The 21,059-nt window shown below is 42.1% G+C and overlaps 1 protein-coding gene across 1 annotated transcript in view; it reads right to left on the bottom strand.

Annotated features, from left to right (window-relative positions):
• ANKRD31 (ankyrin repeat domain 31) overlaps positions 1-21,059 on the bottom strand; it is a 107,274-nt gene that overhangs the window by 8,557 nt on the left and 77,658 nt on the right. The window contains exons 12-17 of the mRNA XM_066604889.1: positions 20,294-20,391; positions 20,039-20,139; positions 14,700-14,756; positions 12,779-12,940; positions 5,371-5,513; positions 2,670-2,823 (exon numbers count right to left, since the gene is read on the bottom strand). Coding sequence (XP_066460986.1) covers positions 2,670-2,823; positions 5,371-5,513; positions 12,779-12,940; positions 14,700-14,756; positions 20,039-20,139; positions 20,294-20,391 — 715 coding nt within the window. The remainder of the gene's footprint in view (positions 1-2,669; positions 2,824-5,370; positions 5,514-12,778; positions 12,941-14,699; positions 14,757-20,038; positions 20,140-20,293; positions 20,392-21,059) is intronic.

Raw genomic sequence — 21,059 nt, 5'->3', positions numbered from 1 at the left:
ACTAGGATGACGCGGCGCAGACCACCACGTGACCGCAACATCCAGTCCATCTCCCCTTGCTAAATGACACGGCACGCCAATCCAGCGTGACCGCATCATACACTAGCCCCTCCCATTACATGACGCGGCACGCGGTCCCCACGTGACCGCGATGCATAATAAGCCATGCCCCCTCCTATTACATGACGCGGCACGCGGTCCCCACGTGACCGCGACGCATAATAAGCCACGCCCCCCGTAACCATACGATCCCCTTATACTATCAATTTACCCACTATCCACCACTCGTTTTCTCCTACATCCCCAGCGGTTATCCCCAAACTTCAACGCATACCATCTGCCCACCTATACCCCCATTTTTGTATTTATTTCCCCCCTCCCCTTGATCTATCAGACGTCCTAACGCTGGCTCCTCCCCCTACTATCACGTCACATGCTGTTACAATGGATCCCACCCACAATATGGCGCTGTCCACGGATGCATTGAGTGTTTTCATTTTCGGTTTCACTATAAATGTGAGTATATGTTCTGTATGTCTTTTATGCACTATATGGCTTGATAAAGGTGTCACTGAGACACCGAAACGCGTTGCCTGCCTGTTACGTTTTCCACAATCGGTGGATTATGAAATAAAACCTTGGATTTTACCCAGTACACCGCTGTGTACCTTCGTCAGTGATTGGAGTCTACACTTCAAGGAGGGGGCTTCTGTATTACATACACACACCCCTCCTCCCCAGTAAGTGTCTTTCTTATATTACCACTCGCCTTTATGCTCACCGCTAAAGACGAAGTGTTTCCATACATATAATACAAGTACCACGTAGCGCGGTGACAATCTTGTCATATCCCGTGTGTGTTGCACAGCTGCGACGCCTGAGAGGTTAACAGTAATAAAATCATTGCCTGCATGTAGATGTATCAGTTTGTCATGTGGTGTGAGTGAAGGTATAAATAGGAGTGCTTGAGAGCAGGAAAGGAGTTCCATCTTGGCTACCTGAGAGAGTGCTAACACAGAGCCACATGGAAGCACCTTCAGCTTCCATGTAGGTGAAGATGAAAGAAGAGGAAAGATATCCCATAGCGAGTGAAGTCTGGATGTGAATTGAGTGAGTCCTACCATCAGAGAGAGAGAGCAATCCAAAACTAGTTCTGTATAGAGGAATCCATCATACAGGTACCAGTTCACACATCAGGTTTTTCCTGTGTGGCCGTCCAATGTCCGGATCACCGCACAGAGGTACGCTACAGACACGCTCACACGCCTGCCGTGCGGGGTTATATTTAAGCCTTCCTGTTAATAATTGTCTACCGGAGTGTCTGCCGAGCAACCCCTGCCCTCCTTCCTCCTCTGGAATGCTCCCTGTCCGGGAACGGTACCGTACATATAACGTGGACTGTAGGACCGTATTCATCCTGTGTATCCTCCCTGACTTCTGAGCTCTATCCTGCTGGCGTTAAAAGTGAATTGTACCTGCCTTGCTTTGAATAACTGTTTTGTAAAGTTAAATCTTTAAGTAAAGTTATACCGGGCCTCAACCATTCCTGGGAACCCCAGGTACTATACACAAGTCTCTGTGTTCTTTTCTCCGCCACGTAGCATACTGGTGTGTGGGAACGGTGGCGTCATGAGTGATAAGTACTACTACCCCTATCAACCTGTTTGTTGGCATTCCCTATACTAGGGGTGTCAAAGGTGGCCTGCGATCCTGCTCTGGCCTTGGCTTAGTGATATCCCTCAGGGGCCAGATCCTGGTAAGTGCCGTCATGACAAGCCAAGACTTTTCCCTCCGAGCTCTGCACAGTAGTCAAGTGTCTGGGGCCATCACTCTGGGGTGTTGCAACAATTTAGTTATGAGAAAGGATGCTCCAGAATGGTTATTCCATGGATAATTTAAGTATTTACTAAAATTGAAAAGTCAGGGGAGCCGAGGCCCACTGCAAATAACATGGATACATACTTTGCTATGTTTGGAAAGATTTTTCTTTGCAAAAGTACTGAATCATAGCAAAAATGTATGCAATTTAATATTTATGTGGAAATGTTGTTAAATTAACCTATAACCAGGTTTATATTGCCTGAACCCCAGACAGGTATGTACATTGCCCCCATGTTTTATTCTAAAACTCTGTAGCATTTCAGAATAAATGTACATTCAAGATGCAGTTGGAAAGTAGTTCTGAGTCATAGGGGTAGAGCCATCCCAGACTCTTCCCACCCGTATCATGTAGAGTGCCAACTCTCGCCCCTTTTCTGTCGAGGAAGAGAGCCATCAGTTTACACAATGCTGACTGGGAGAGTCTGGCGCAGTACAGCCCCACATGACTTGTAATTCTATTACGACTACATCTTCAATGTATGTTTGTTCTGAAATCATGCAGTGTTTCAGAAAAAAAAATACATGAGCACGGTACATACGTGTCCTGGGTTCAAAGAGGAGGCAGAAGGCCTGGACCAAAGAAGGAGGTGAATTGCACATTGGATAATTCATCTGTCACTACTATACCACACTCAAACCACAGCATGAAGGATATCTTGGTATTTGAATATCTGATGAAAAAGGTACAGGTACCTTCATCCACACATGGCCCATCTTGTAACACAATTATCCTAAAATGGTAAAATCAAGTGATAGACTTCCTGTAAAGCAATAACTTATTCACTTACTAGCAATAACATGTTCTCTTGGTGTGTCGACAGATCCACAATATGATGTTAAGATTTCCATCATCTTATCGCTGCAACATTTGTCAAAAGCATTTTCCATCTTATCATCTTTTTCATATGGATCTGCACCAAATTTCATCAAAATCTCAGCTGCCTAATAGGAAAAAGAATGAATGATGCTAAACAGAGGTACCCAGTAGTTGTCAATGATATACAACGTATTGTAATTGAAGATAAACTCATGGTGTGCTGTGAAATGCGCAGAGAAATCTTCAAGTGACATCAGTCTGTCTTTACAGTTCAATATCTTTAACCCCTTAGTGGCCAAGCCTCTTTGCGCCTTAATGACCAAGCCAAATTTTGGAAATCTGACACGTGTCACTTTAACATAGAATAACTCTGTAAAGATTTTGCAAATCCACGTGATTCTGACGCAGTTTTTTCACCACATGTTGTACTTCAATTAGGTGGTAAAAATAGACCGATAGAATTTGTGTATATTTATTAAAAGCACCAAAATAGGGGGAAAAAATTTAAAAATTGTCATTTGTTCACATTTTCAATTGCAATATCTCAAATATGTGCAAACATACTGTACACATTCCTGCTAAGATATATATTTCCATCTGTTTACTTTATTCTGGAAGCACATTTGAAAACTTTTGGGTTTTTTTAAACCATTTAAGAAACGTACAAATTTAACATTACTTATCAACATTTTGAGGATCATTTTGTTTTCCTACACCAAGATTGCATAGGCTCATAGCTGTCAGAATGATAGACACCCCCCACAAATGACCCCATTTTAAAAACTACACCTCTTAGTGTATTTAATTAGAGGTGTCATGAGTATTTTGACCCCAATTTTTTTTCAGGAATTAATGTAATTTAGAGGAGAAAAAAAATCAAATTTCATATTTTTGCAAATATGTCATTTTATTGACATACTTTGTTTCCTATAGTGAACATGAAAATTAGGATTTACACCGCAAAATGCATACCCCCGTTTGTCCTGTGTTCAGAAACATACCCACTGTGGCCCTAATCTTCTGTCCGTATGCACAACGAAAGGAGCAGCCGGTGGTTTTCAGAACAAACATTTTGCTTGAAGGTGATTTAGGCCCCATTGCCCACTTGTACAGCCCTTGAGCAGCCATATCGCAGTACTGGCTCTAGCCAGCAGATGGCGCCATTGTATAATAGCAGAAAGAGAAAGCCCCCTAGGAAACTCTGAATCCAAAATTGGATTGCAAAGGGTTAAATCCCCACATGCTGATAGATCAGCACCACAGTGCAGGGGACAGCAGGAGAAGACACAGCTGAGCCCCAGCAGCTGAAGCAAGGTGAGTATCTATTTTATTTTGTTTTTTAAACCACTTTTACTTGATTTTCAGAGAAGGGCTTATATTTAAAGCCCTTCACTGAAATCAATTGCAGTCAGCAGAATCCTCCACCGCAGCTGACATGTGTGACAGCCGCGGTAGAGAATTGAAGAATTCCTCTGCTGCATCTGTCACAGATGTGGCAGATGTAGCAGCAGGGAATTCTTTTAACTAGCGGGGATGAAAGAAACATCTGCCGCACGTGGCAGATGTGTTCTTCATCCCCGCAGGGGTCTCGGCAGCGGCAGACAGGTAAGTATATATATATATATATATTTTTTTTTTACAATAAAATTTTTCTTTTTCACGGAAGGGCTTATATGTAAAGCCCTTCTCTGAAAAAGAATGCAGGGGTGCCGGCAGACCATTGTTTTCAATGAAGCTGCAGGCAGCAGCCGCGGCTCCATTGAAAACAATGCATGGACCTGTTTTTGCATGTACATGGGTGCGCACCTATGTACGCACAAAAGAACGCTCGTGTAAAGCCACCCTCAGAATAGGCAGCATGTGTCGCATACCAAAAATCAATTACCCTTTTCCGCCACACCACAGTGCTGTTTCTTGTTGTTTTTGAGCAAAAATGGCAACATCATCGTAGAAATCGTTTTGTGTGCTTGAGTTTGCAGTGTCAATACATTGTTCAAGAGCAATGTGAATTCTAGGGCCATAAAATTGTAAATGAGACAACCAGCGCTGCGATATGGTAAAAAAAATTGAACTTAGGGCTCCCACACACTTGCGATTGCGTTTTTTGTTAACGCGATTGTCAATGGGACTTTCTATTGTAAAAAAACGCAATGCACGCAACTGCGTTTTTGGTGCATTGTGGTGCGTTTTTAACATTAGAAAGTCCCATTGACAATCGCGTTAACAAAAAACGCAATCGCAAGTGTGTGGGAGCCCTTACTGGTATGAACTAAAAAAAACTTTAAAACTTCCTTTTTACAGTGATATGCAGATTATGTACCTCTCTTTTGTAATTTGCTTTTAATAAGATTCCCAAATCTGCTTCTTTTTGAATAATTCTGTATATTGGATGTCTGGATGCAAATACTCAGGCACTTTTCTTTCCCATAAATGGTTTAAGTAACTCTCACTTTGCTTTTTATTTCTGCTGTGAGCACATGGACTATTCACTTTTGGCAAATACCGCTTTCATTACCTTATGTATCATATTGCAAGTTCGTGTTTTTACGCTTTTATCTGAATATTATATAACCCTGTGCAATTTTTCATAAATTCTCAATAAAGTTTGATCTAATTAAATAATTCTAATAGTAAAACACTATTAAAATGTTACCACATAATGAGAATGTCACCTTAAAATGGTTGCAATATACTGCATCGTGTAAAGGCAGTATGCCATCAAGTCCTTTGCAGTTGACATCAGCGCCTGCTTGTATCAATGCCAGGATTATTTCTGAGTTCCCCTTGCAGGAAGCCTCATGTATTGCCCTCCAACCTGCAAACAAAACATCCACTACTAAATAACACACGTAATTTCTTCAGGCTCTTCCACTTACGCCATGCCCTGACTAGCAAATTTTCTCCTCCATAGCGACCTACTGTATATCTAAGTACCTCCTAAAAGGAAATCACTATTTCTCAAGAAATTCATGGATGCGAAACCTTTAAGTGCACATAAAAGATCAAATGTTGCTCAGGATGCGTTTCGACTCGGAAACGGAGTCTTGATCACTGATTAAGGAGGTTACATCACTTCCTTAAATAGCTATACAAATTTAAAATCAATTAAAAACATCTTAGTTCGTGGGTGGACCGATTGCTGCACCCTTTAGTGAAAAGAACTCCTGGCTATCTAATAGATAGCAAACATACAACTCAACCAATGGATAGTGTCATCTGGAATTTGGAATACAGATGGATATTGTGTGATGTCAAAAACTTCTATTCATGTATCCCACATCATGTGGCCATGAAGGCGGTCCGATATCATCTGGTTAACTAAAGTCAATATGATTCAATGTTAGTTTCATTTATTTTAGATTGCACTGTATTTCTATTGAAACATAATTATTTTTTCTTTTGATAGTAAATATTATCTACCAGTAACAGGAGCGCCCATGGGCTCTAAATTCTCTCCCAGCACCTCAAACTTAGTTATGAGTTGATGGGAGCAATTTTTCATTTTTTCAGATGGTAACCCCTTCCAGGGCCACTTGATAAACTATCATAGATACAAAGACGATATAATAATCGTCTGGAAAGATGTGGACTTGAATTCTGCAGAAACAACAGTGAACGCTTTTGAGTCGTACATTCAATGCATATTTAAAGTATTATTGCCACTATGGTTATTATTGCATATCTATAAAATTGATAAATTTGTCTGAAATGGAATTGCCGTCCTAATTCATATGAAACACAGAACGATGTAATCCATGTAGGATAATGTGTCCCAAGGTGTTAAACAATCAGCCGTTGTTAATTGCTTTTAAATTAACATTGAATCATATTGACTTTAGTTAACCAGATGATATTGGACCGCCTTCATGGCCACATGATGTGGGATACATGAATAGAAGTTTTTGACATCACACAATAACAATATCCATCTGTATTCCAAATTCCAGATGACACTATCCATTAGTTGAGTTGTATGTTTGCTATCTATTAGATAGCTGGGAGTTCTTTTCACTAAAGGGTGCAGGGATCGGTCCACCCACGAACTAAGATGTTTTTAATTGAATTTAAATTTGTATAGCTATTTAAGGAAGTGATGTAACCTTCTTAATCAGTGATCAAGACTCCGTTTCTCCGAGTCGAAACGCGTCCTGAGCAACATTTGATCTTTTATGTACACTTAATACAATAAAGGTTTTGGATCTCTACTGACAGAACAGCACTTCTTCTACATTTATTCTGCACGTATAGCCGCTGTGGACTAAGCGGCAAAGCTGTCTGAATAAGATTACAAACTCTATATGGAGTTGCACCCGGGCCCAGGAGCCTTAGGGGGCCCATAAGGCCTCTCTTCTCCATATAGGGAGGCCAGTACTATGAATGAAAGCATTATAGTTGGGGGCCCTGTTACAGGTTTTGCATTGGGGCCCAGAAGCTTCAAGTTACGCCTCTGAATGTCAGGTATTCTATTCTGCCATTGTGAGTGCACTTGCAGAGAAGTATATGATAAGCTGCTATTGAGAAGTTAAGTATAGACGGGAAGAATTCTGGGCAAACGATGCCCAACACTCATCCCAGCACATACTCACTACCGTGCTGTTGCACGGGAGCTAGTATCACTGGCACGCAGCAGGACAGCTGCAGGAGATTTCTCTCCTCGCGCTCCCCCGCCCCTTTCCTTTCACTTAAAATAGTGGTTGTTCAGTACTGAACAGCTGCTATTTACACTGAACCCTCATCATTCAGCTCATCGTCCATTGTTTATGCTGCATAAACAATGGACAATGAGCTGATCGCTTAGTGTAAATAGCAGCCATTCAGTATTATAAGGCCGCTATGTTAAGTGAATGGAGAGGGGCGGGGGAGAGCGAGGAGTGAAATCTCCTGCAGCCTTCCTTCTCCCCTGTTGGCCGTTCTGTGAGTGAGCCAGCAATACTAGCTCCCATGCAACAGCACTGCAGCGAGTGTATGCTGGGAAGAGTGTCGGGCATCGTTTGCCTGGCATTAATCCCGACTAAATAGGCCTTTAGTCTCAGCCATATATACTTACTCCTCAACAGCAGCTCATCACATATTTCTCTGCAAGTGCACTCACAATGGCAGAATAGAATATCTCTTACATTCAGAGGTGGGACCGAATGCAAAATCTGTAACAGGGCCCCCAGCTATAATGCTTTATTTATAGTACTGGGCTCGCTATATGGAGAAGAGAGGCCTTATGGGACCCTTAAAGGGGTTGTCTCGCGCCGAAACGGGTTTTTTTTTCCATAGGCCCCCCGTTCGGCGCAGGACAACCCCAAAGGATGTGTTAAAAAAAAAAAAAATTTATTACTTACCCGAATCCCCGCTCTCGACTTCTTCCTTCACCAAGATGGTCGCCGGGATCTTCACCCACGATGCACCGCGGGTCTTCTCCCATGGTGCACCGTGGGCTCTGTGCGGTCCATTGCCGATTCCAGCCTCCTGATTGGCTGGAATCGGCACACGTGACGGGGCGGAGCTACGAGGACCAGCTCTCCGGCACAAGCGGCCCCATTCACCAGGAAGAAGACCGCACAGCGCAAGCGCGTCTAAAAAAGCAAGAAGACATCAGAATTAGACGGATCCATGGCGACGGGGACGCTAGCAACGGAGCAGGTAAGTGAATAACTTCTGTATGGCTCATATTTAATGCACGATGTACATTACAAAGTGCATTAATATGGCCATACAGAAGTGTATAACCCCACTTGCTGCCGCGAGACAACCCCTTTAAGGCTCCTGGGCCCGGGTGCAACCGAATCCCCTATAGTTACGCCAGTGCTGACATTACTGATGCGAACTGTTCAGAGATCTTTGAGTTCTAAGTTTTAGATTCTCTAGCTGCCAACAAAAAATAAAAAAATCACAAAATTGTGTATTATTCATCAGACATATCTCATTCTGGTGAGACTTTACTAGAAGGGCAGTATCCTCCAAATCCTCAAGCACTAAATTTGCTTTCATGGAAATCTTTGATATATTAAGTCGATTCATTTGAATAGACTGTCTCTAAAAAATGCAAATACAAAAAAACGTGTTCAGTAAGATAGGTATAATCCATAACCCCCGGCCAGCTAACTGAGATATAATTGTTCACACATGCTGACTTTAGCTGTACTGTGACAACAAGCCCTTTCAACTGGTTGTATATGGCTTTTATTCCTATTTATTGTACAACTTTGATTATGCTGAGCTGTGATTTAAGCAGTGTTTATTGTCAATTTTTTGTTCTATAAAAAGGATTTAAAACACATAGTGTTCTGGACAGCTGAGGGACAAATATGCAGTTAATGACAAGATTTTCCTGATGCAATAAACAGTTTGGCTGTAGAAATTCAAGAGCTCGAGGATGAACTTTGCTCATTGCAAATCAGCTTGACTTATAAATATTATTATGCTTATAGTGAGATCCACTTTAAATGTTACGGGAAGGACAAAATATGATTAGGACATTAAGGCCTCCTTCCCACGAACGGATTTCCACCGCGTAATTCGCGGCGAAAATCCGCTGCGTTGCCCGCAGCTATTAGGTTCTATTGAACCTAATAGCTCAGGGTACACGGTGCGGAATTCCACCGCGGAATTCCGCACCGTGAAATCTCCCGTCCTCACCCGCGGCATGCTCTATTTGCCGCGGGTGTACGCGCAGACGGCTTCCATTGCAGTCAATGGAAGCCGTCCGTTCACGCTATCTCCCGCTGTAGCACAGCGGAGATAGCGTGAAAACGCTTCCCCGCCTACCGCCGCCGCATATGACGCGGCCGGTGCGTCACATGACACGGCCGGCCGTGTCATGTGACGCGGCCGGCCGTGTCATGTGACGCGGTGGGCGTGTCATGTGACGCGGCGGGCGTGTCATATGATGCGGCGGCGGTGGGCGGGAAAGCGTCATGCGGGACCCAGAACGCCGGATCCGCTGGTAAGTATGGGGTCTCTGGGGGGGGGGCGCCGTGACGGGAGCCCGTCACGGCTGTGTGCAGCCGGCCTAAGGGTATGTTCACACATTGTGGAATTTGTGGCGGAGTTTGCTGCGAATGTGTGCGAAAGTCCATATACTCATATATGCACACCAAAGAATACACCTCAGGCCAAACACTGCTGAAAAGTGTATCTCACTGCACCTGCCCAGGTTGGATTTCGCGGAATCCGACCCTGTGCCCGTCCGGCATCTGCGCGTACCTTTAATTTCTTCTTCTTTTCTGTACTGAGGATAGTCCGCATGGTAAGCCGTCGGACATGCGCAGTACAGATTTTACTTTATTTTTTTTAAACCCCCGCTTTCCCACGTCATCGTGATCTTTCCGCAATGTAAATTGCAAAAGGGCCGTGGGTCAAATGACCCGCAAAAAAACAAATGGGCGGTATTTGCTGCGGAATCCAGAGGCGGAAGCCTGCTCCGGATTACGCAATGTAAATATTCCCGTGTGCAGCCGGCCTAACTCATATTAATCTTTAATAATGCAAACACAGAGCAGATTCATATCCATTGCTTTATATAAATTTCATGAAAATATATCTGGTATATTCACTCGAGTGCTCGTAAAAATCACCTTTTCATTCGTACACAGGCCGAGGAGATGGAGGCTAGTGAAACAGCAGGAAAGCATGCCATCAGCAGATACATTTCAGGGGGACCTAGCCTGAGAAAGATGGAAGTCTCCCCCCCCCCTTCCCCACCGAAATGTTGCCGCTGCTGTTTGCGTGTGTCAATGCTATCTCTCTAGCCTCAATCTGCTCAGCCTGTAAATGAATGAACATATGGCCTGTATGAGCACTTGAGTGAATATACTGGATGTATTTTTGATGAAATTTATATAAACCAACGGATAGAAATATGCTCTGTGTTTGCATTATTGAAGATTGATCTGCATCAAAGTCCTCCACAGTCGAAGAGACAATTTATGCTGCAGATTGTATTCCCCAGCGTTTAAGATTTCTTAAAATCTGATCCACAATGCTTGTACAGTAAAATGCTGTCGAATTTCTGTAGCCAATTCCACTGAGGAGAATCCTCTGCATTTCGACATGTGAACACACCTTAAAGGTTGAAGTTTTTGAAAACATATTTACTATATTGTTTATACGTGAATGGTGTGTGTCCACAATATGGTAAAAGTTTTTAAAAACTTCAATATTTAAAAGTCATTCTTACTGTAGGTGCAAAACTAACACAAGATATAAAATATATATTTTTTGTTTTTTCCTGTAAACACGTAGCAGAAATCTTATGCTACCCAACACAAAACTGAGTATTCATGACATATAGCATAAAACATATGTCAAATTGACACACATTAGAATACACTTAGTTCATAGAATCAATAGGCTCCTGTTCCATAAAATTAATTTTTGATGTTTTACACTACTTTGCTCTAAAAAAAAAGCCTAATATAGAAATTGCTTTGTAGTCACAAGCATCCTAATATATCTTTGCAGAAGGTATTTCTCTATTTTTATGCCTGTGTTAGGGTGCATGCACACGGGCAGATTTGCATTGCGGAATCCAGAGTGGGCGTCCGCCTTCGGATTTCGTAGCAAATACTGCCCATGCTATAGAAAGGGATTCTTCATGCACGCAGGATTCTTCACTTGGATGAAAACAGGCTGCATTTTTGCGTGGATTCTGTGCGGACAGCTTCCAGTGAAGTCAATGGAAGCTGTCCAATCAGTGGTGCTTCCAAAATTCACATTAGTCGCGGATTCGGCATCATCGCTAGGCGATAATGCGGGAAGAACAGTACAGTAAAGAGAAAGCAGGCATCCGACCCGTCCGTGTGCATGCGGCCTTAAACGATAAGAGAATCTTTGTTCTCAAAGTGTAGATTAGCTCTGAAAAGTAGAACAATAACCATTTCTTGAACAAGAAATAATAGAAAATTGTCAAGAGGATTAATTCTTTAAAGAGTGAGCAAACAAAGACAAATCATTATCTACCATAAGGATATGAGATACAGACGTTGTCATTTTATAGTACAACACCACAATTATAAAAACACAAGGATACGCAGGATGATAATAACAGGGGGGACATGGAAAAGGACGCTGAGGGTAAGGTCAATGTTGGCAATCATAAAAACTTAATTTAAAAGGGCATTGTGCCATGAGTTAATTACATATCTAGAGTCGGAGTTGTAAACTGGGACCAGTTTGACCAGTTGGCATTAAAGGAGGTGTAAGTGCTGCCCTCGCTTGCTCTCATCTCTTCCATGTGTATTAGGCTACATGCACAAAAACGTACGAAAATTGGATGGAAATAGCACCCAATCATTTGAATGGGTGTATACACATTGGCTTTTTTTTTTTTTTACTCGGACGAACAGTCAAGTAAACAAAATTGTAGTATTTCCTATTTTTGTCCAATTCTCAGAATGTATAGACTGTATTGTGCATGTGGGTTTTGGGAGCTGTGCACTACTTTATAGAAGGAGGGGGGTTACTGTTTTTTTCAGTTTTATACATTTATTTTTACCTGTATATTTTTTTTTACATTTTAGTATATTTATTAACTGCCTCGGTTCCATGTGATATCATCGAGACCTCATTGGTTTAAATCCAGAACACAGAATGTTGTTTAACTACAAGACTGTAGAGTGCTGTGTTGCTGAAACCTGGTGATTGTAACATTGCAGCAGCATAGGAGTGCCCATTAATTAAAAGTCTCTGGGCCATGTGTCATTATTGGAACCTGAACCAATTGGTCCCAGTGACAGTATCCTGACCAGATACTGTTAGTTACTGCTAGATTTGGACACTCCATGGAGTACAAAGGCTTGGCTAAAGTAAATATACAGCAGTTCTGTAGACTAGAACAGTGCTAGCTGCTGTAGATTAATGTTAAATGTTGGGCAAGGGTTTAACTACAGTAGTGGTTATTCAATAACTGGGTAAAATACTCCCCGTGCTGCATTTATATATGACTGCCATTGCATTTCAGTAGAAATATGTTTTGGATAGACTGTCTTATCATGAAAACCTACAAGAACATGACTCTTAACAGCGTGATTCTCACTTTAAACAAATATTAAACTCTTGATTTCCATATAGAATAAAATGAATGCTGACCTGCATTATCTTCATGATTGACATTTATTCCAGCCTCAAGTAGAGCAATAACTAGTTCCAATTCACCTTTTCGACACGCCTTATGTAGCAGGGTCTCACCCATTAAATTTCTTTTGTGTATGTTCCTAAACCTTTTGGAGGTTGTAGAATGTTGAGTAGATTCTAAAAAAGGACAGAACAATAGTAAACATTGTAAGACAACATAAAGTAACCAATATGTAAAGAGAGATGTAAAACATGGCAAATTATTAGAAGAAAAATAGTACTTTGTGTTCTGCGTCATTGAGATGCAATATTCTGCAATCATGCTCTATGGAGCTATTTCACTATACAAGTGAATCACAGGAACGATTTGAGAGACTTGACAAGCATATTACAGACTAATGTCGTGGGCTGGTCACAGATCTGCTGACGGGAGCTAACAGCATGATAGGGACTTATGATCTTGTTAGTTTGGTTCAGCAGACCTGCAGTTGGGTCGAGAGACTAGTCTGTAATGCAGGCAATAACAATACTCCAGTAATAAACTCATCTGAAATTAGCCTTCAAAAGTTGCTTCCTGATTTTCGCTTCTTTTTGCTCAAAGTACCGTATTTTTCGCCTTATAAGACGCGCCAGTCTATAAGACGCACCCCCGTTTTAGAGCTGGAAAATAGGAGGAAAAAAATCAGTACTCACCTCCCCCGGCGTTCTGCGGCGCTGCTGCAGGCTGTCGCTCCCTCCTGGTCCCTGGCAGAGCATTGCTTTCTGGACGCAGGGCTTGAAATCCCCGCCTCCAGAAAGCTAATACTGTGATTGGCTGAAGGCGCACGTGATGTCATTAAATGGCTGTGATTGGCTGACGGCGTCGGGGACCAGGAGGGAGCGACAGCCTGCAGCAGCGCCGCAGAACGCCGGGGGAGGTGAGTACTGATTTTTTTTTGACAGGAGGAGAGAAATCTTCTAACTGATCGCACATTTGTTCACGCGATTGCGAATTTAACGCGCAATCACGCTAAATAAATCGCGTCCGCGCGTTTAATTCGCGATCGCGCTAAAAATGGCAATCGGAACGAATTTTCGCCACATTCGCATTATAAGACGCAGGAATCCCCCCCCCCATCCCCGCTTTGGAGGCAGAAAAAGTGCGTCTTATAAAGCGAAAAATACGGTATTTAAGGCAACCAATGAATACAAAAATGGACGAGGCTAGACTGGAGTTGCTCCAGGTGATGTCAGAGGGGTAGTCCTGCTTCCTACCCCTCAAGCCCCTCCTCTCTGACAAAAATATGATCCCCCCTGAAGGGCTCCTCTTCTCCCTCCCAGTCTCCCAGTTCTTTAGCTGCTGCTCTAAGTAATGTTCTCCAAACAGGTGTTGGCTCTCAAAAATACACAATCAACTGGGTAGAGCCCTATCAGATCAGACCTTTTGCATGGGACGATGATGCTCACTCCTGTGCTTTTACACAGTTGTGAGTTGCACCGTGATCCCATTGATAGTGCAGGATCGCAGGGCAACACAGCAATCTTTGGTTGTGCAACCTATCATGGTCAAAAATCTGTGTATCCCTGGCCTAATTCTTACAGTAGTAAATATTTAGCTCACTTGTGGTACCATATCTATGTAGTAAGCTCAGTTCATACAGCCCCGGGCCCCTGGTATCCTTAATCCGCCCTGATACCAAAGCAACTGTCATTAGCAGTTTTCACTTCATAGGTAGAAACGGGCTGTTTAATGCCACTATTATGTGGATTCAACTACAGCTGTCTTTGTTCTGCTGGTGGGAGTGGAGGAATATTTGGTCTCTCATTCACACCCAAACACATCAGACTTTCCACCTTGGAAAGTGTCAAAAAGAAACTGAAAAACTACCTCTTCAGACAAGCCTACTAGCTTTGGTAACCCTGCAGCCACCACTATATGAACACCTTCTACCCTCACCTTCGGTCACCACCTCCTTCCTTGTGCAAGCTTTCTCAAGTAGGGTCCTCTCTCCCTCTGGAGAATGAAGAATCATGCGGTTAATAGGTTAAAAATCCTGTACTTTATTGCATAATAATAATAATCTTTATTTATATAGCGCCAACATATTCCGCAGCGCTTACAAAACAGGGGAAATAGAAACAAGACCACGGTTACATGAAGCAATCAATTTATGGAAATAGTAGGAGTGAGGGTCCTGCTCCAACGAGCTTACATACTACAAATAATGGGGTGATACAGAAGGTAAAGGGGCTGGAGATGTGCGCGGTACGGAGAGGTACAGAGTGAGGGATGCTATACACACAGACAATGGTCAGGCCGTATAGTGGCTGAATCGGTATGATGGCAGGTGCCGGATGATTACGGCTAGAAGGAACTGCAGTCGGTAGGACAGGGAGCATGTTATCAGGCGGTGTACAGAGGAGTTTGGTTTAGGGGATATTGTATGCTTCCCTGAAGAGGTGCGTTTTTAGAGCACGCCTGACGTTTAGTGTTTTAGTGATTGTCCGGATAGCTTTTGGTAATGCAATGGTGGAGGGCAACTGTGAGCGTTTTTAGCGTGTCCATGGTGAGAAAAGCGCAGATTCTTGCGATGTTCTTGAGGTGCAGCTGACATGTTCGGGCAAGAGATCGGATATAGTGGGTAAAGAAGAGATCGGAGTCGAATATAACCCCAAGGCAGCGGGTGTGCTGTCTGGAAGTTATGGTGGTGCCACACACTGAGATGGAGATGTCAGGATGAGGTCCAGAAACAGGCAGGGAGCACCTGGGGGCGGTAGATAGCTGCTACTTGCATGGACAGCGGGCGGAAAAGTCGTATTGCATGCAGTTAAAAAGCCACCAACATATATTGCAGACCGCTAACAGGTTTTGGATGGAAATTTGTCCTTCATCATAGCTACGATTAATGGGGTTGCCCAAGATATTTGTCCAAGATATTCTGCAGCCAATAACAGAACTCATTGATCAAGGATTGGGCTCTTCGATTTGCTGCTGCAGCCTGTGAAGTCCTTTACACATGCTGCTGCAGCCTGTAAACAATGTGTCACAGGGGTGACCTGAAGCTGTCAGTGCAGAACCTAGGGAGAGCCTAAGTAATTTTCTTGTCATGAGGGACCTGGTTTAAAAAATGCTATCTCAGACAACTCCTTTAAGGACTAGTTTCCATTAAAACAGGTAAGCAGTACATATTGGTGGCGCTTTAACTGCATGAAATAAGCTTTGAGTTTTTAATCTAACATCTGCATGTTGGATCATCCTCAAGTACAGGAGTTGTGCTGTGGGTGAAATGGAAGCCGTGCATGGCTGCTGAGGCAGGTACAGTATTTCTTTGGCCCATAGAAGCTGGTTTCCTCTTACAATCTTCTCTCTTAGCAGATGTTTATTGTTCCTGTAGTTTTATAAATGTAATGTATTTAAACCTCAAACCTGTTTGTCAAATGCAAAGCACCCGAGAATTAACAGCGCTCCAAAATACATCATGAGAAAAATATCTTTATAGCAGTTTGAACTCCATTTATCGGATTAAGAACCCCAAACCCAGGAGTGTAACGAGTTTAATGCATGCCTTCATGCAAACAAAAATGTTTGCCAGTACTTAGACTGCTTGGATCCCTCCAGTGCCAAGTAAAGGGGTTACGTCTCCTGTTTGAAGCAGTGAATTGGCCAAACATGAATGGTCACCCTTCATTATAGTGAATGGAGAGTGACTGTGCATGTATGACCACCTCTCCTCTGTAAGGGAACATGGAATATAATATATAATGTGCATCTGTTGGAGGAGGATACGTTGGACTTGTCGAGGGAGTTCAATTTATCCTTTATAAAATCAGGCTCCACATTTGCATTCCATATAAAAAGATAACCATAGGCCCAAACACTGCACTTTGGGACTGACCTGATGTAGGACATACATAATAAAGTAGGAGTTAATTCCATCTATCTTTACCTATATAAACATAGCCATTTCTCACACCCCATGACTGTAGTACTAGTGAAAAATGCCCTAAGCAGCCAATTTGCCTTGTAAATACAACATAATATAACATTTACAAGGGGATTTACTTTACTGTGACCTCTGACCGATGGAATACTGCAGATATTTATTTTATGATCGGAGTAAATTAAACATTTCTCTCTTCGTAATTAACGCCATCATTGTGCTCGGCCTACTATTTTGTAGCTTTACTGAACCATGTCAGGAAAAGCTCCTCTATTGTTTATCATTCCCACATTAGATGATTTTTGCAACCTAGCCAACACAGTGTGTATGCTGCATTCAATATTTGTTGGTGAAAAATCAATATTTGAAGTACGTAAAAAGAAATGTTAGAGCAACCCAGTTAGGGTGATGCAATACAATATGCAAATTAATTCATATTCAAGTGCTATCACAGGTTTTAAATTCACTCCTGGACACAGGGAACATGATAAGATCTCAAGTTTTAGTAAAGGCTGGCTTACACGGGCCGATGATCGCTCAAACGACAGTTTGACTGACAGCTTTGAGTGATCATTTAGCATAAAGAATTAAGTAGCTACTCAGCTACTTAAATACCAATTAAGTGTGCAAATGAAGCCTTCACTGAATGCAGTTAATAGCCAGAGGGCTATTATCTGCGCTCAGATCCTTTGTTCTCCACAGGAAACAATGCTATCAGCACTACCTGCGAGAACTGCTGATAAGAGTGAAGGACGATTTTTAGGTTAGCTTGAATTTAACGATCAGCTAACAGTGCCCGAAAAGCGGACAATGGGCGCACATTTACACGCACCGATTATCGCTAAAACGATCGCCGATTAGCGATTTTTTTAGCGATCATCGGCTGGTGTAAATGGGCCTTTGGGAAGTAGTCCAACACAACAGAGTATATTTGGTAATTATGTAAATAGCAATCCCTTGATGTTAAGTTACTATTGGAAATGCCTTTATCTGCAGACACAATGTTCAATTACCTGCAGTTCTATTTAACCCCTTAGTGACCAAGACTGTTTGCTCCTTAATGACCAGGACAAATTATGGAAATCTGACATGTGTCACTTCAACAGAGGTATATCGCTACATTTTTTTATCATTGGATAACGGCGACCACATGACCGGGGACCGCACACCGGGGCTTCCGCTCACTGCTCCAGGCTCTTGGCTATCGGGAGCAAGGAAATTTTTATGCAATTTTATCATATTGCCTTTACCTCACTCTATCTTTTCTTCTCTTCCTCCCCCCTTTTTTCCCCTCTTTCTCATTTCATCCTTGTCTTCTGGCGACGTTCAATGCCCGTTGTTATTTAATTCAGTCAGGCTGCATAATGGACCAAATTGGTAATTTAATTTGTAAATGAAAGTTACTATCAACACAGATTCATGCAGTAGGTATCACTATCTTTATAACTTTACTGCCTTCCATTTTTTGTTTTCACAGATATAATATATTCATTTATTTTCCTTTTTTTTCTCTTGCCCTGCGTCTCTAGACACACATTAGCCCTCTTATAGTCCCCATGAGGTTTGTATTATTCTTAGCCATTGGATAACGGTGATTATATGACCCATCACCGTGCCTGTCACTACCTTGTGCTGCTCTCAGTGGGGACTGCAAGAAGGTGGCTACAGATTCCCTTTAACCCCTTAGTGACCACCCATAAGTGTTTTCACATCCTGGGTGTTTGGGCTATATTCTATAAGGCCGTAAAAACATGGTGGCCCTGTAGAATAAAGCCTTGGGATCGGGGAGCTGTCATCTGGGGGCAACGGTGTGGGGTCCCTAGTCATGTTATCACCTTTATCCAATGGATAATGGCGATCACGTGAAAATAAAAAAAGGTTAAAAAGTTAAACTTTTATCTTCCCCCACGGACTTTTTCCCGGCTACTCACATGCACCTGTCGGCAAAATGGCGGACGCAAGCACAGAAGCAATAGTGGACCTGGGAAATTTAAAATCTCCTTGTTCCTGGCTGCCAAAGGTAGCCGAGAACCCGGAGGTGTCACGGAGGGCCGCAGTGAGCAGTACCCGGTCATATAATCACCAATGGCTAAGAATAATACAAGCCTCCTGGGGACTATAAGAGGGCTAATACGTGTCTAGAGACCCAGGGCAAGAGAAAAAATAAGGAAAAGAAATAAATATATTATATATGTGAAAACAAAAAATGGAAGGCAGTAAAGTTATAAAGATGGGTAAAAACACTTTTGCCTTGAAACATCTTTGGATCCGATCATCCCTCTAGTTCAACATTACACTACACTGCATCGATTGTTCTACAACAGTGAGGGTTTGTATTCCTATTTGAAGCCCCTGTCCAAGTAAAGTTGAGTCACTGATGGGAACTTTTCTGCCTCGGTGATAAACCCTGTCCAAGTAAAGACCCATTTACACGCAAAGATAACTTTTCAAACGACTGAAAGATTTTGCGATCTATTTGCATAAAGTGTTTATGGCCATTAGCACTTTATCCTTTTCAAGTAAAAGGACCTCCAGAAGCTGTTTGCAGAAGCCGGCATATTTGGTATCGCTGCGTCCGTAAAAGTACGATCTATCAAAGTGGCGCATTATTTACTCGGCACAGTGAACGTCACCCGGAAAAAAAAAAACGAACGCCAGAAATGCACTTTTTCAGGTACCGTCGCCCGGAAAATACGGAATAAAAAGCGATCAAAATGTCGTATGTATTCCGAATTGGTACTAACGTAAACTACAGGACATCCCGCAAAAATGAACCCTCGCACAACTACGTTGATGAAAAAATAAAAAAGTTATTGCACGCACAAGATGGCGGCAGAAAATAATTGAAAAAAATTAAATGTCTTTGAAGAAAAAAAAAAGTACAGTAAAAAAAAAACGATGCAAGTTTGGTATCGTAGTAATCGTACTGACCCATAGAATAAAGTTATTGTGTCGTTTTTGCTGCAGTTTGTGCGCCGTAGAAACAAGGCGCACTGAAATATGGCGGAATGTCATTTTTTTTTCTTTCATTTTACTCCACTTAGAATTTTTAAAAAGTTTTTTAGTACATTATATGGTACATTAAATAGCACCATTAAAAAATTCAACTCGTCCCACAAAAAACAAGCCCTCATACAGCGACGTCGATGGATAAATAAAGGATTTAGGATTTTTTTTTTTTTTTTTTAAAGGGGGGAGGAAAAAACGAAAATGGAAAAAAAAGGGGGGGCCGCATCATTAAGGGGTTAAAAGTTTAAAATGATGAGCTAGCTCTATCAAAAATACCAGAGTCAAACTGATCAGTCTACAATCTATCCACAGTAATATTCAGTAATGTGGCACTGAACAGTCTTACCTTTCCTGTTTAACCGAATGCTTGCAATCTGAATGGGAGCAGTACAGTTACTGGTCTCTTCTTGTCCACCTATCCTATTTGTTGAGTCTGTCCTTTTCTTTCTGAAAACGTATGGTTTACTATAGGTCAATCGCTTAGATTATAGAACAGAAATGTGTAGAGCAGTCACTAACATACTGCTGAAATTAATTTTTTAAAAGGCTTAACATTAAATGGGCTTAAATGCGTGGGCCTCAGTAAACTTAGGAATAGTACCTTTTACCACTGCTTCTTGCATTTCTGTGAATTTCGAGTCTACTTGATTTCCTCAGAACAATCTCAGTTGCTGTGGTACTTTCTGTACTTTTTTGTTCCTTTAAAGACAAGAAGAATTACCTGAGTTTAAGATTTCGAATATAAATATACTGTTTACCAAAAAAAACAAATGAAGCACCTTGAAGTAGTTGTAATTTTGCTGCAAAACTCATCATGCACTTATATATCAGGCAGATGTGTAAATGATTACAATTGTGTGATTATATGAACAGTCTTGTCACTTGAGGCTCTAAAAGTGGTTCCCCCCTTGGCCTATAAAAAGGCTCTCAGAGGCTCCTTGTGTGTAGTGACCTCTTCTTCCGCTTGTGTGGAGCTTGTTGACCACTAGACGCCTCTACGACACAGAGAAGAGATTTCACCCAGTTACCAGAGTTTGAGAGGGGCGCATTATTGGAAAGTGAGAAATTGCCCGCCAGGTGGGCAGTTCAAACCAGACTGTTAGGCCTCCCTCACACAGGCGTTTTTGTACAGTGTTTAGCGCTGCTTTTTCAGCACAGCACTAAACGCTGTACAACGCTTTGACAGCGTTGCATGTTCTATTTTTGGCCGTTTTTTAGCCCTGAGTTGCCCATTGAAATGAATAGGCAGCGGTTTCAGCGCTGCTAAAAACGCGGCACAACTTGGTACTGTGCTTTTGACAGTGCTAAATGCCCTAGTTACACTGCCCAAGTAAAAAAAAAAAATTTAAAAATCAATGCTCACCTTG

The sequence above is a fragment of the Eleutherodactylus coqui genome, chromosome 5 (genome assembly GCF_035609145.1).
Source record: "Eleutherodactylus coqui strain aEleCoq1 chromosome 5, aEleCoq1.hap1, whole genome shotgun sequence".
NCBI lineage: Eukaryota > Metazoa > Chordata > Amphibia > Anura > Eleutherodactylidae > Eleutherodactylus > Eleutherodactylus coqui.
Note: the sequence above shows the minus strand (reverse complement) of the source record. Positions and strands in the feature narration are given on the sequence as shown.